This window comes from Zootoca vivipara, chromosome 2 (genome assembly GCF_963506605.1).
Source record: "Zootoca vivipara chromosome 2, rZooViv1.1, whole genome shotgun sequence".
Lineage (NCBI taxonomy): Eukaryota > Metazoa > Chordata > Lepidosauria > Squamata > Lacertidae > Zootoca > Zootoca vivipara.
Window position 1 is genome coordinate 11326218 of NC_083277.1, and position 16136 is coordinate 11342353.

A 16136-nucleotide genomic window follows, 5' to 3' on the forward strand; every position below is an offset into this window, starting at 1 on the left:
TGCTTCCCCACCCCAATCCTGAAATCAGACTCTATGCAGTAAGTGATGGGAAGATGCACTGGGAAATGCTGGATAACATTTGCTTGACATGGCGCCATCAAACTTCTCTTCAAACCAATCAAAACGAATGCTCCAAAACCAGCCGACATCGTCTAACTTCCCTGTGAAGTTTGTGGCAACAAATCAGGGCGAACGCTCAATAAGCAGTGGGGCAGAAATGGAGGTAGGAGGGGAGGAAACGTTCTTTGTGACTTTTCCGGCTTCAAATACGGTTGTCCTGAATTGCCTCGGGATCTTTCCAATTACAGTGCCTACCGAAGGAGAAGTGTCCGAATGGGGGAACCTGTACCAGGACACAAGATGGGTTCCGCTGCTTGTGTCCTCCGGGGACCAAAGGTAAGTGGGAGCGGAAGAATTACACAAGACCAGTGGAAGGTGGTGCCCATTGGGACTTAGAGAATCATAGTTCTGTAAAGTTGGACCCCAAGGGTCCTCTAGTCCAACCCCCTGCATTGCAGGAATCTCAGCTAAAGCACCCATGACAGATGGCCATCCAGCCTCTGCTTAAAAGCCTCCAAGGAAGGAGAGTCCAGCACCTCCCAAGGGAGACCGTTCCACTGTTGAACAACACTTCTTGATGTCTAGTCAGAATCTCCTTTCTTGTAAATTCAATCCATTGGTTCAGGTCTTCCCTTTTGGAGCAGGAGAAATCAAACTTGCTCCATCTTCCATGTGACACCCCTTTAGGTTTTGCAAGGATGCCTATCCTATCTCCTCTCCCTCTCCTCTTTCCCAAGCTAAACATGTTGGGAAATTCCATTCCACCTTTAGTGCAGACATGGAACTGTTGTGTGTCACATGTCTGTTTACATGCCAGCACAGATTGCTGGGAACTTCCGTAACGTTTGTGTATAGCTTTCGCTTTTGAGACTCTGAGGAGACGAAGGAAAGAGGACATGTTTTCTTTGTCCTGATTTATGCTTAATAAATCTGCTTGTTATTATGGGTTGCTGGTTTATGTTGCACTAGAGATCGGGGGATCGTCTAGCACGTCGGCTGGAAGGGCATGATCCAGCTGGGGGCTAGCCAGCTGGCCTCTCGACCCCCTCTGGATGCTGACAAAACACACCCAGTTCCCTCAACCGTTCCTCATCAGGCTTGGTTTCCAGACGCTTGATTACCTTGGTTGCCCTCCTCTGAAACCTTGCATTCTTACAGGAAAACAGTGAGGCTTCCTCATTCATCAGTTGCTCTGATAAAAACTGCTGGTGTTTCTAAGGAGCTCTAAGGAAGGGAGGCTCAGAAAGGCTTCATTCTCTGAATAAGAGCAATGCTGGGTTGAGGCTATGCGATGTCCGTGTGTTCAGTGCATACAACCAGAATTTCTCCATCTCTCCTAAATCTGACATGTTGTGTGGTTCTCAGAATTAAAGTGTTTGGCAACAGGCTGCTCCATTAGTTATGTATGTATGTATGTATGTATGTATGTATGTATGTATGTATGTACAGTGGTACCTCGACTTACGAAGGTGATCCGTTCTGCTGGCACTCTTCATAAGTCAAAACCTTCGGATGTCAAAGCGTCCATTTTGCGCATGCGTGAAGCACGATTTTGCGCTTAGCGCATGTGCAGACCGCATGTGCCGCTTCTGCGCAGGGGCAGAATGCACACGCGGCTAAAATACTTCCGGGTTTGCCAACTTCGTAAGTCGAAACCTTCGGAAGTCGAGGCATTTGGAAGTCGAGGTACCACTGTATGTGCAATTGATGATGATATACTACTACTACTACTACTAACAATAATAATACATTTTTATTATTTATACCCTGCCCATCTGGCTGGGTTTCCCCAGTTACTCTGGGCAGCTTCCAACAAAACATTAAAATTTCAATAAACCATCAGACATAAAAAACTTCCCTAGAGTCTTCAGATGTTTTCTAAAAGTCAGATAGTTGTTTATTTCCTTGACATCTCATGGGAGGGCGTTCCACAGGGCAGGCGCCACCACCGAGAAGGCCCTCTGCCTGGTTCCCTGTAACCTCACTTCTCGCAGTGAGGGAACTGGCAGAAGGCCCTCAGAGGAGGACCTTGGTGTCTGGGCTGCATTTATTTATTAAATTTATGTACCACCCTTCATTCATTCAAGTATCAGAGGGTGGTTTCCATCTGTCGCCTTGCAACCTGAGATGCCGTCTTTTCCATATCCCGCAGGTCCCAAATGTGATTTGGACCCCTGTTCCCTTCCTGGTCCCCGTTGCTATCACGGGGGGACCTGCCAGGCTCAGGCCGAAGGATTTTCTTGTATCTGCCCACCCGGGTACGTTGGTGAGAGGTGCCAGGGTGTGGTGGACGCCTGCTTCTCTCAGCCATGCCACCGGCCTGGTGCCCATCACTGTCACTCCAATGAAGATGGCTTCCGATGTTTGTGCCTATCAGGATATACAGGTAAGTGTTTGCTGTTATGAAGGCAGTTTAACCAGTTCGTTTTTTCTGTTTAATGTGTGTACATGAGGAACTGTTTAAAACATTTTTTTTATTTTACAAGTGTAGAGTTATAACAATACAAAATACATATCCATATTTAGAGATTTCTCCGAATCTCTGGAGTTCTCACCTTCCCATCCATGGGTCCTATTATAAACCTTTTCAACTGCATATTATTTCATCATCCAAATTTTGCCTCTCCATTTTGTCCATAATATTTTCTACATTACAAGTGTTATTGCAATCCTGCTAATGTTTTCATCTGCTTACAGTGGTCTCTCAAGTAAATTATAAATGTTTCCCATTATTTATTGAAGTTTTGGTCTTCTTGGTTCCTGAGCTTTCCAGTCAGTTTTGCCTTTTCGGCATAATCCAACAGCTTAGTTTGCCATTCCTCTCTGGTAGGGACTTTGTCTTCTTTCCATCTCTGGGCTAGTAAGATCCGTGCAGCTGTCATTACACACAAAAAAAGTCTTTTCTGCTCTTTTGGGATCTTGGTGCTTACAATTCCTAATAAAAGGGCTTCTGGGTTTTTTTAAATATAAAAGATATTTTAAACATTTTTTTTCCAATTCATTATATATCATTTCCCAGAATGCTTTTATTATCTTACACATACACCACATATGGTAAAAGGTGCCTTCTTTTTCTTTACATTTCCAACAGATATTTGCACTTGTCATATACATTTTTGCTAATTTACAAGGAGTAAAATACCACCGGTACATCATTTCCATATAATTTTCTGTCAGCGTACAACATGCTGAGAATTTCAAGTCAGTTTTCCATAACCTTTCCCAGTCTAAAAGTTGGATATTATGCCCCAAATCCCTCACCCAGTGAATCATTACAGTTTTAACCTGTTCATCCTTTGTACATGAGGAATTTAACTACTCTAGCTTTATCGCTCCTCTTGTGACTGCTCCTGGACGTGGGTGGCGCTGTGGTCTAAACCACAGAGCCTAGGGCTTGCTGATCAGAAGGTCAGCAGTTCGAATCCCCGCGACGCGGTGAGCTCCCGTTGCTCGGTCCCAGCTCCTGCCCACCTAGCAGTTCGAAAGCACATCAAAGTGTAAGTAGATAAATAGGTACCGCTCCAGCGTGAAGGTAAACGGCATTTCCGTGCTCTGCTCTGGTTCGCCAGAAGCGGCTTAGTGCTGCTGGCCACATAACCCAGAAGCTGTTTGCGGACAAACGCCGGCTCCCTCGGCCTAGAGAGTGAGATGAGCATGCAACCCCGGAGTCGTCTGCGACTGGACCTAATGGTCAGGTTAGGTTTACCTTTATGACTGCTCCTAGTGGTGCTGCAATGAAACTGCTAGCACATCTGTGAAGCTAAGTGCAGGGTCCAAGGGTGGTTTCAAATTGGATGGGGGTTGGGTGGCACATGTTGAGATTCCTGCATTGGGGGGGATTGGACTTGATGACCCTCAGAGTTGTGTGTCTAATTCTACAACCCAGTGAATCTATGAAGCATCAACATGGCTAGCAGTAAATGACCAGACAAATGGCTGAACTATGGCAGAATTTACAGGAAGAATCAGAAACCAGGAAGGGGAGGTCTTTAATAAAGAATGGGGGAAGTTTATAATTTGTTTGAAAAACTATTGTAAACAATTACACACGTTGGTGGGATTGACAGAAAGCTTGTAGTCAAAATTTGAACTTTGGAATGATAAAGGATTTATAATAATAGAGTTATGAAAGAGATGCAGAGGGGAAATCATTATACAGTGGTGCCTCGACGTACGAATTTAATCCGTCCCAAATGCACATTCGTAGGTTGAAAAGTTTGTAAAGCAGTTTCCCATAGGAATGCATTGGAAACGGAAAAATTCGTAAGTCGAGTAAACCGCATCTAAAATTCGTAAATCGAGAAAACCCTATCTAAACCGCAACGGTTTTCCTTTCGGATGTGGAAAAAAACATAAGCGTGTGGCCATTTTTTTTCATTCGTAACTCGAAATTTCATAAGTCGGGTACTTTGTAAGTTGAGGGACCACTGTATTAAGATCCACAATGGGGGAAGAGGGAAGTCAAAGGGGATTATATGTTTATGTTTTTAATTCATTTGTTTGTGTAAAATCAAAAATGCAAATAAATAAAGGACAAGACATTTTTAACCCACCCCTCTAAAAACATCAGATAAATCAAAAATGCGATTTTTTAAAAAATATTGTTTTTAGTTTTTTCCACGACTCAAGGAAGAGTAAGGATCTGAGGTGGATTACATATGGAAGGAAAATTTCAGTAATGACAAAATAAAACACTTGTGTGTATATATATATTTCTCCCCCCCTCCCACAGGTATTCTTTGTGAATCTTTGATTGACAGTTGTCAGTCAAATCCATGCCTCAACGGGGGAAGCTGCAGCGTGATGCCGGGTAACCCTCTTGAATTCACCTGCCACTGTCCACAGGTATGAATGGGGGTGAGGAGTTGCAGCCAGTCTGTGGGGGTGTGTGTGTTCAAATTCTGAAGTGGGTGTGTCCCAGGTAGGGATGGAGGCAGGGATTCAGCTCAGTTTATGCCTAAAAAGTGATCGTTAGTCAAAACTGCATACCAAAAAAAAGTAATTAGGAAAAAATCAGGTCGAAATGCAGATGAATTTTCAGGTGAATTAAAAAAAAAGTGGAAATGTGGAGAACTGGCTTTAAGATTTGGAAAGATGAGAATCTCGGAGAAGCAAAATGGACAGATTTTTGACATCCCTAATGCCAGAACTTAAGCATGCACATAAATCATAGCCTCTAGCCTAAAAAATAAATAAATCTCAACTTATGGCAGCTTAGAACTGTTGCTGGACCCTGCAGCCACAGCACCCTGCCTTATGGCAGATCAGGCAATCTGTTCAGCGCAATAGCACTTCCCAAAAAGGGCATGTTGTTGTTGTTGTGTGACTGACACTCGTCATGGATGCATAGTCTCCATTATGTCACTGCTGTCAAAATGCAGGCTGCGTTCCTTCCCCGCACACTCCATCAAACATGCCTATTGACTATAACCCATTTGTGAGATCTGAATAATCTACTGGATCAGACCAATGTCACGTCTCCTCAAGCGTCCTGTTCTCAGTGATCAACCAAGAGACCTGTGAGAAACCCACAAGCAGGAACTGAGTGCAAGAGCCGTCTCTCCTCCTGCGGTTTCCAGCTTACAAAAAAAAAAATTAAAGCAATAACGTTATCATTTCAGCAACAACAAAAAACAAAAAACCTGAACACCTATTTAAAACATTTTTTTAAAAAAACATCAACGACAAGCTGCAACCTAATTAACAAATGTGAGCATGCTACATATTTGGATAGACTTCCCTTTGCAGAAATTCCAAAGTGCAACTGCTGTTGCAACAGTAAAAGATCGATTTTAGGGCAGTTCCTTATATCAAAACAGTTATAACCTGATGTTCTAGATCAGGCATCCCCAAACTGCGGCCCTCCAGATGTTTTGGCCTACAACTCCCATGATCCCTAGCTAACAGGACCAGTGGTCGGGGAAGGTGGGAATTGTAGTCCAAAACATCTGGAGGGCCAAAGTTTGGGTGTGCCTGAGTTATACCAATCCAGTTTTGGGTGGACTTTCAGCTGCTTTCGTGTTTTATGGGGCTGTAAGCCGCTTTGAGACATCTTTTCTCCTATTGAGCAATGAATTAAATCTTAATATTAATAGCTTGCATCCAATTAAGCTATTGTTCAGGGTAGTCTCATTTGAAATTAATGGACCTAAGTTTGGAAAGTTCATTCATTTCAACAGATCTACTCTTAAAAGGGCCAGGATAGGATAGTGCCTAGTAATAGCAACAATGATAATTAGTACTATTTTTCTAGAGAAAGAGGTTACAGAACTCACCATGAGTGCTTCCCTTATTCTCTTATAATGGCAATGGTGCCCACCTGAGAGGTGCCGGAACTGAGTTGGAAAAAAAGCCTTGGCAGTGCTAATTATTTCTAAATGTGCCATCTTGTTTCAAGACTCAAATAAAAGTAGACTCTGGAAGGTTTTTTTTAATGACCTTTACTTCCCCACTCATCACTATCTAGGGTTATGATGGAACCACCTGTGAGCTGCGAGCCCCTCCTTGTGGATCACTCCACTGCCACAACGGGGGAGTTTGCATCGCTCACCAATCCGGACTCCGGTGCCTGTGTGTGCAAGGGTTCTCTGGACATGACTGCCACCTCCCCCCCTGCTCCTCGGGTTCCTGTCCCACCACCAAGGCCACCACGAGCTCCGAGTGCCGGCTGGTGGCAGGAGACCAGCGCTGTGACCGGGCCTGCAGCTCCCCCGAGACCAACTGGGATGGCGGCGACTGTTCCCTGGGGGTGCTTGATCCTTGGGAGTCCTGCCCAAAGCAGGAGCTGTGCCAGGCAGCTTTCCAGGACGGGGGTTGTGAGCGCCGCTGCCGTAGCAAGGACTGCCTGTATGACGGATTCGACTGTGCCCCGTGGAAGCCTTGCAAGTGGGTCACTGCCAGGGGGTGTGGCGAATGGGGGGGGGTGTCTGGGGGGTGGGGAGCGGATCTAGCATTGGCCGAGTAGGACAGAGGCGACCAACCTCTTAGGGCCGATGGACTTGTTGGTAGACTGGAGAAACTTCTGTGGGCACCAGTGGAGGCTGGTTCATTACGGTGAACTGGGCCCTGCCCCGCCAACCTTCGTGTGTCCTCAGCCAGCTCCCACCTGCCTGGCATCTTACTTACTAGTAGTTCCATGGGATGGCACTGGCTGGCAGATTTACCTTCCACCTGAGGGTGGGGGCAAATGACAGGAGAGAGCCAGCAGTAAATCACACTGTGCAAGTTGAAGTGAACTCTTTATTAGCAAAAATGGGATCTGCACAGGAGAGTCATGCCTAATGAGCACAGCAACCCATCTCCAGCAGGTCTTGCCCCCATGAAGCAGTTGCTGAGACCAAGGTCCCACACTCCCTCACCACAGCTGTCCTCCTCTCCAGGCTTTCCCCCCAAGCAATCTGAGACTGTGCCTTCGCAAAGCTAACTTCTGCTCTCCCCTTTTCATACCTCTCCGGGTTCTGCGGTTTCCAGCAACTTGGCTTTCAGAAGCATTGCTGCTTCTGTCAGTGGAAGGGAGAGCATCTCCAGCTAGTGCGGAAACCCTAGAGAGCCACTCCCTGGCAGTGTAGACAATACTGTGCTAGATGTAGCCATGGTTTGACTTGGTTTAAGGCAGCTTCCTGTCTCCCTGTGCATGTGGTGTGTGTGCCTCAAGGCACACTTGGAAATGGACCTGAGGGTGGCAGAGTGCAAATTTCTCTCTCCTGGCAAAACAGAGCCAGACACTTCCTTGCCTGTTCTTAAAAATCTAAGAAGGACCCGGCTGGATGAAACCAAAGGCCCATCTGGTCCAGCATCCTGTTTATCACAGTGGCGACCCAGGTGCCTCTTGGGAAGCCCACAAGCCGGACGTAGAGACAAAATGGAGCTGCTTCCCCTGCCGTTTGTTTACAAAAGTGCCCACCAAGATGCTTCCTTCATGGGAAGCTTGCGAGCCAAAAACTGAAATAAACAAGTGTTCTTCTCTTGCTTGTCGTCAGCAGTCGATATTCAGAGGTAGACTTCCCTTGAACCTGGGGGTTCCATTTTGAACGTTCATGAGGTTCTGGTTTTTTATATAAAAGAAATTCCACAAAGGGCTGCCAAATGTAGAAAAATGAGGGGCTGGCAGATCTTCCCATCCCTATCGAGGTTTAGTGGTATAGGTGAAAAAATGTTTTAAGCACCCACTTTCCCCACACCATTCACCACGCGGCGAACTTTTCCTCCTCAGCCCTTTCTATGAGCAATATTGTCGGGACCACTCCTCGGACGGGCACTGCGACAGAGGATGCAATGAGGCCTCATGTGGCTGGGATGGGGGAGATTGTTGGTCTCATCCTGGCCCACTCGGGAACTCCGCCTTGGGCCTGGCTGTCCTGCTTCCCCGCAAGGACCTTCCCCATTTCCTGTATTCTCTGGCGGTCGCTGTGCGGACAGCGCTGCAAGTTCAGCAAGATTCCCAGGGCAGGGAGAGGATTTACCCCTACACAGGAAAGGAGCTGCTTGGAAGCAGGAGCAACTGGACAGAGGTTCAACCTGAGACTTTGGAGGAGACTGTTGGGTAAGAGAGAGCCTCCCTTTCTCTCTGTCTGCACCAATCATTCCACACCATGCCAGACCTCTTCTTCCTGGTTTTTAATTATTCCTGTAAGTTTTTGCCATCTCAGCATAGTTCATCAATTTTGTCTGCCACTCTTCTTTGGTCGGAGTTGTACCATCTTTCCATTTCTGGGCTAACAAAATCTGCACAGCCGTGGTCACGTACATAAATAGTTTCGGGATCTCTGGTCCTATGATACCTAAAAGAAAAGCTTCTGGTTTCTTAGGGAAAGTTATTTTCAATATTTCCCCCCCCCAGTTCATTATCTATCATTTCCCCCGTCTTTAAAGGCACAGGTTTGTCCTTTAATGCTTTGTGTCTAAGCATGTTTTTCCCTCCTTGAGCTTTCCCTACAAAAACCCACTCTTTGAAGCTGAATCGGAGCAATCGACAATTAGAGTTTTCTATGGATGGATGTTTGTTCTGATTCAGCTCTAAAGCACAGCTTTTTGTGGGGGAAACCCCAGAGCAAAAAACAGGATGTTTGGACGCAGAGCTTTAAATCGCGGGCCGTGTCTGGAAAGAGCAGAGGAAAGGCAAGTGTGTAACTCACAGAGCTGCAGTTTTGAGGTCCCTGGGAAGAAGGGTTGCTCAGCTATTTCGTATTTATTTTACTTTGCATTTATTTATTTTTGGGTTTCTTGTCATTTGTTGCAGATTTACCATCTTCTTGGCCGTGGATGGGAACCAGTGCTCAGGGCAGTGCTTCACATCCCCCCAAAGTGTCCTGAATTTCTTGGCAGCCTTATCAGCCAAAGGAAGCCTCGAGTCCCTGGTGCCATACCCAGTGGTAGCTGCCTGGGTCGAGTCTGCGGGAAATGGTAGGTAGCAGATACACTAGGCCCGAATTCCTGAGAGTTTAAGGGGAAAGAGAGCCCTCCTGTCTGATTAGAACAGAGTGGAGTTTCACTTCATACTTTTCCTCCATGGAGATAAATATGGCATATACATGGTTCGCCTCCTGCCTGTTCTCACCCTCACACGAACCCTGTGAGGTAGGCCAGGCTTAAGGGACAATGCCTGACCCCAGGTTGCCCATTAAGTTTCTCTTTTTATTTTTTCTCTTTTTGTTTGCATCTCACCATGTTTGGTGCACATATGTATTTTTGAACTTTCAATAAAGATGTTACCAAAACATGAATCCTGACAAGACAGAAGTACTGCTCTTGGGGGACAGGGGGCGGGCTGGTGTTGAGGACTCCCTGGTCCTGAATGGGGTAACTGTGCCCCTGAAGGACCAGGTGCGCAGCCTGGGAGTCATTTTGGACTCACAGCTGTCCATGAAGGCGCAGGTTAATTCTGTGTCCAGGGCAGCTGTCTACCAGCTCCATCTGGTACGTAGGCTGAGACCTTACCTGCTGGCGGACTGTCTCGCCAGAGTGGTGCATGCTCTTAGTTATCTCCCGCTTTGGACTACTGCAATGCGCTCTACGTGGGGCTACCTTTGAAGGTGACTCAGAAACTGCAATTAATCTAGAATGCGGCAGCTAGACTGGTGACTGGGAGTAGCCACCTGAAAGATTTTCCTTAGCTCCCAGTATGCTTCCGAGCACAATTCAGAGTGCTGGTGCTGACCTTTAAAGCCCTAAACAGCCTCGGTCCTGTATACCTGAAGGAGTGTCTCCACCCCTATCATCCAGCTCCGAGGGCCTTCTGGCGGTTCCCTCACTGTGAGAAGTGAGGTTACAGGGAACCAGGCAGAGGGCCTTCCTGGTAGTGGTGTCTGCCCTGTGGAACGCCCTCCCAGCAGATGTCAATGCAATAAGCAACTATTTTACTTTTAAAAGACAACTGAAGGCGGCCCTGTTTAGGGAAGTTTTTCATGTCTGGTGCTGTATTGTTTTTAATATTCAGTTGAAAGCTGCCCAGAGTGGCTGGAGAAACCCAGCCAAATGGGTGGGGTATAAATAATAAATTATTATATTATTATTAAAAGAAAAAAGAAAGTTCTTCCTAACATTTAGAGTGTATGATACTGTTTTAAGTCTGTTATGTGGATGGGGCTTTGCTTAAAAAAAAAGAAGGCAAAGCAAGCTGGGAATCTGGAAATTATGGCATATCAGGGGGGAGGGAAGAGGCTCCCTTGCCCCCTACCCAAAGGATAGCCACAAAAAGGCCACTTCTATTTAGCAGAAAAAGTTAGCCGGGGGGGGGGGGGGAGTTTGATTCAGAATGTGCTCCCAGTCCAGATCAGGGTTCTCACCTCATGCCATTTTCTGCTGGAAATGCCACCTCTGGCCTGCTATTTGTCTCCCCCACCCCACCCCAATTGCTCTTTGCAGCACCGTTCAGGGCAAATACCAATGGATCTTTACCAGATAATTCTTGCCAAACCACAATTCCCATAGTCACTGTAGATTCCTGCGTATAAGACTACTTTTTAACCCAAGAAAATCTTCTCAAAAGTCAGGGGTCGTCTAATACGCCGGGTCGTATTTCTTATACGGCGAGGGTATTTAGAAGGAAGCCGTGCTTAGGAAACTGGTATGGAACTGATATAAATCGGTAGCGCAGATGGGATTTGGTGAGGGGGGCTCCTGTTTCATATTCTCTCTCCTCCCCACCACCAGACCCCCAGGCCTCCGTTTCCCATTTTTCGGGGCCTCTCATATACGGCGTTGGTGCTGCCGTTGTGGTCATAGCGCTGGCCGTCTTCCTCGGAGTCTGGAGGATCCGCCGGCCGCAGAGGCGCGAACACGGCTCCATCTGGTTCCCCCCTGGATTTGCTCCACACCAAGCCAAGAAGCGACGTTGCCGCCGGGACCCGGTGGGAGAGGATGCCATTGGGCTCAAGTGAGTATGAAAGGCGTGGCTGGTGGCAGCCAAACAGCGAGGATGACTTGGGTACTCAGTCCACTTACTTGCTGGTTGCCATTGGGCAGAAAGCAGGGAAGCTGAGAGGTGGTTGAGCCAAAGGCAAAGACAGACAAAGCATCCTGATTTGCTTAAGGGGCTATTATATTTGCTCAAGGGGCGATTAGCCGACATTGCAACAAGCCATTGCCCCCCCCCCCACCTCATGTTCCAGTTCATTATCCTTTTGGGCAGAGGCAGATTTTGGAAGCACAACTGCTTCTGTCACACTGGGCGCAGAGTCTCGGGGCGCCATAACTATGATGTAGAATGAAAGGTGAGAGGCCGGGGGGTGGGGGACCACTGATATTTGAGACCTCCAAAGTCTGCCAATGTTTTGGGGAAACGGGTTTGTTGCATAAGACCTCTCAATCGACTCTCCTTACGCCGGCTGAATTTGCCAGTATGTGACATTGAATGCTGCCTCCAAAACAGTGTTACACGTCTGCATCTATGAGTGGCGTGCAAATCCAGGGGTTCCAGGCGTTTCCCCAGGGTATGTGTTTCCTTTTGGATAATGAGACACAGCAGAGACTGTGATGTCTTTATGATAGATGGTTTACCTCCACATACAGTCGAAGGTTTTGGCTCCCGAATGCTGCAAACCTGGAAGTGAGTGTTCCAGTTTGCGAATGTTCTTTGGAACCCGAATGTCCTCCGCGGCTTCTGATTGGCTGCAGGAGCTTCCTGCAGCCAATCGGAAGCTGCGCCTTGGTTTCTGAACGTTTTGGCAGTCGAATGGACTTCCGGAACGGATTCCGTTCAACTTCCGAGGTCTCATTGTATATGAAACCTGAGCTTGCGATGGAGGGGTTCGCTGCATTGACATGCCAAAAGGGTCTTGCTCCTCCCATTGCTGCAGCTGTGGAGTCAAACAGAAATCAAATATTATTATCAAACATTGCTCTAACTCTCCAGCCTGCTGCTTTACCTCTAGGTCACATCACTGCTCTCCAATTCTTCTTTGCCTTTTTTCTCCCTTCTCCGTATCTGCGAATTGAGGGAGGGCATTTGCCGTCTCTCACAGATCCCTTTCCTTTGTTCTCTTTACACCTCACCAGGGAGCTAGACAGGCTATTCCAAAATTTAGAAGCCTTTATTTGATTTTAGCACTTGCTACCGGTAGATCCAGGGATTAAGGCTGAGGATGAATCCTGACAAGACAGAAGTATTGTTTGTGGGGGACAGGGTGCGGGCGGGGGTGGGGGACTCCCTGGTCCTGAATGGGATAACTGTGCCCTTGAAGGACCAGCCTGGGAGTCATTTTGGACTCACTGCTGTCCATGGAGGCACAGGTTAATTCTGTGTCCAGGGTGGCTGTCTATCAGCTCCATCTGGTACGCAGGCTGAGACCTTACCTGCCCGCAGACTGTCTCACCAGAGTAGTGCATGCTCTAGTTATCTCCTGCTTGGACTACTGCAATGCACTCTATGTGGGGCTACCTTTGAAGGTGACCCAGAAACTGCAATTAATCTAGAATGCGGCAGCTAGACTGGTGACTGGGAGCAGACGCCGAGACCACATAACACCGGTCCTAAGAGATCTACATTGGTTCCCAGTACGTTTCCGAGCACAATTCAAACGGCCTCAGTCCTATATACCTGAAGGAGCATCTCCACCCCCATTGCTCAGCCCGGACACTTGAGATCCAGCGCCGAGGGCCTTCTGGCGGTTCCCTCACTGTGAGAAGCAAAGCTACAGGGAACCAGGCAGAGGGCCTTCTCGGTAGTGGTGCCTGCCCTGAGGAACGCCCTCCCATCGGAGGTCAAGGAGATAAACAACTACCTGACATTCAGAACATTCCCTGTTTAGGGAAGTTTTTAATCTGTGATATTTTAATGTATTTTGGTATTTATTGGAAGCCGCCCAGAGTGGCGGGGGAAACCCAGCCAAATGGGCGAGGTATAAATAAAATAAAGAAGGCTGATCACCGAATAATTGATGCTTTTGAATTATGGTGCTGGAGGAGACTCTTGAGAGTCCCATGGACTGCAAGAAGATCAAACCTATCCATTCTGAAGGAAATCAGCCCTGAGTGCTCACTGGAAGGACAGATCGTGAAGCTGAGGCTCCAATACTTTGGCCACCTCATGAGAAGAGAAGACTCCCTGGAAAAGACCCTGGTGCTGGGAAAGACTGAGGGCACAAGGAGAAGGGGACGACAGAGGACGAGATGGTTGGACAGTATTCTCGAAGCTACGAACATGAGTCTGGCCAAACTGCGGGAGGCAGTGCAAGACAGGAGTGCCTGGCGTGCTCTGGTCCATGGGGTCACGAAGAGTCGGACATGACTAAATGACTAAGCAACAACAACAACATAAATATAATAATAATAATAATAATAATAATAATAATAATAATAATAATAAAAACACCGCAAACTCATAACAATAGCAGCAGCAACAGCAGCAGCAGCATAGCCTGGGACCTCTCCTTATTCCTCTCCATTTCTTTCCCTCTCTCCCCACAATGCAGGCCAATGAAGCCGAGTGCTGAATTTGTAGATGACCCCGACATGTGCTCCAGCCCCCACTTCGATGGACCACTGAACTATGCAGATATGGAGGTATTTGGTCCGGATGAGGAGGCAGTGCTGCTGCTGCTAGGATTGGGACGGCAGAGTGCATGTCCAGAGCCCTACAGCCCTACAGGCAAGGCAAGGCAAGGCCAGGGCCAGGACCGTTGTAACAACTTTTTAAAAAGAAATCAATATATTACAGAGCACCATAGTTGGGCCATAGAGAAAGTGGCGGGGACGAATATGTCCCCTTTTACTTCCCCCCCCCCACAAAGGAACAGAGAAGGGTCACATTTGTTCCCACCTCAGTGCCAGGTAAGCAGGGAGGATGGGTGGCATGCAAGGTGGCAAAGGGGAGATGCCCACATTCGCAGCAGTGCCCATGTTGTCCGCTAGCAGGGATGGAGCAAACTTTTTATAGCCTCTTTTGTACAGGGTGATGCAGATGCCGTCTCGATCCCGGACCGAGGCCAGTCTAGGCCAAAGAAGCAGGTGCAGTTCAGCACGCCGGCCTCGAGCCAGGAGAAGGACCCCAAGCCGAAGGCCGTCAAGACTCAAAAGCCAGGTAAAGAGGGAAGCAGGCCTTCAAGGCAAGCCATCAACAACAAGGCAGGAAGTCCCGCCCCTGGACTGGATGTAATAAGGAGAGATTCTGCCCTTGGGGGGAGGGTGGGCAATATAAATATAATATTATATCATAATTAAATAATAATAATAATAATAATAATAATAACAATAATAGGAAAGATTGCCTTGCAAACGTGTATATTTGCCAGAATTGCACACATAAATGTGTATGATGGGAGAAATTTGCACTAAACGGCTGACAAATTTTCATGAGGGGGCTTTTCTTCTTTAAAAAAATTGACTTAAAAGAAATATTGTTTAACAGAAAATTGAGAAGACATGGACTGAATGTCTTAAATAGTTTCCTTTTTTAATGTAACCGGCAGATGGAAAACCAGAAGCCTTTTTTATTTTTCTCTAATGCTTCTTTTCCTTTTCTCGTTCTTTTCTCTCCCTCCCTCCCTCTCTTTCCTTTCTTCTTCTTGTTTTGTTATCTTACTGAGATTTTAAGAAACAGAAATCTTACCAATAAACCAAAAAAACAGATAAATAATAACACTGACAAACTGATGAGGAAATCTGGGGAACAGAACTCGAGATTGGGAAAATGAGAGGCAGAGGGAAACCGCAATAGTTACAAGTCTGACCTTCACGAAACGCCCTTTTTTATCCCTCCAGTTTGTGGCCTAACCCCTATGATGCCATTGGCCCATTCTCCTGGATTGGACCTGGAGGGATCCTGGGCAGAGGGGCAGAGAGGAAGCCCTGGAGAGACGCCCCTTCACTTGGCAGCTCGATTCTCCCGTGCTGATGCTGCCCGCAGGCTCCTGGCCTCCGGTGCCGACATCAACGCCCGTGACCAGTGGGGACGGAGCCCCTTGCACAGCGCCATCGCGGCCGATGCGCTGGGTGTATTCCAGGTGACTAAAATAAAACGGAGGTGCAGGGGTGGAATGACATCACACTCCCAGAAGGCCTTCTCCATACAAACAAGACTCTTTGAACACAGAGGACAAGGCTACCATACTGGTCACAATGGCCATGTTCTCTCCCTCCACTGTCAGAGGCAATATATGCCTCTGAAGAGTACAGTGGTACCTCGGTTTGCGAACGCAATCTGTTCTGCAGAGGCGTTCGCTCGGCGAGGCATTCTGTGTGTGTGCGAAACGCCGATAGAGTGCTTCTGCGCGCACGCACGCTGCACAGATCGCTTCTGCACATGCGCGAGCTGCGCAGATCGCGTCTGCGCATCCAACGCCGCAGAACCCGGATGTAAACACTTCTGGGTTCGCGGCGTTCGTAAATGGAGGTTTTCATAAACGGAGGTAGGCGTAAACCGAGGTTCCACTGTACTTGCTGGGAATCGCAGTTGGGGAGGTGGGTGCACTCAGGTTCTTCTCAGGCTTCTCGGGGGCGCATCTGAAAAAGGCAAAAGATTTACACAATCTGAAGAGAAACCAGAGTCTCAGGGGTGCATCTGGTTGGCCACTGGGAGAACAGGATGCCAGACTAGGTGGGTGTCATTGGACACAGAGGAACGGTGGGCGGAACCAGCT

General features: G+C 47.5%; 1 protein-coding gene across 1 annotated transcript in view; it reads left to right on the forward strand.

The window, feature by feature from the left end:
• Positions 1-16136, forward strand: part of NOTCH4 (notch receptor 4) — a 47044-nt gene that overhangs the window by 26846 nt on the left and 4062 nt on the right. Inside the window, exons 14-23 of the mRNA XM_035107041.2 lie at positions 309-396; positions 2213-2446; positions 4793-4905; positions 6527-6945; positions 8273-8602; positions 9299-9462; positions 11212-11434; positions 13971-14061; positions 14449-14578; positions 15259-15500. Coding sequence (XP_034962932.2) covers positions 309-396; positions 2213-2446; positions 4793-4905; positions 6527-6945; positions 8273-8602; positions 9299-9462; positions 11212-11434; positions 13971-14061; positions 14449-14578; positions 15259-15500 — 2034 coding nt within the window. The remainder of the gene's footprint in view (positions 1-308; positions 397-2212; positions 2447-4792; positions 4906-6526; positions 6946-8272; positions 8603-9298; positions 9463-11211; positions 11435-13970; positions 14062-14448; positions 14579-15258; positions 15501-16136) is intronic.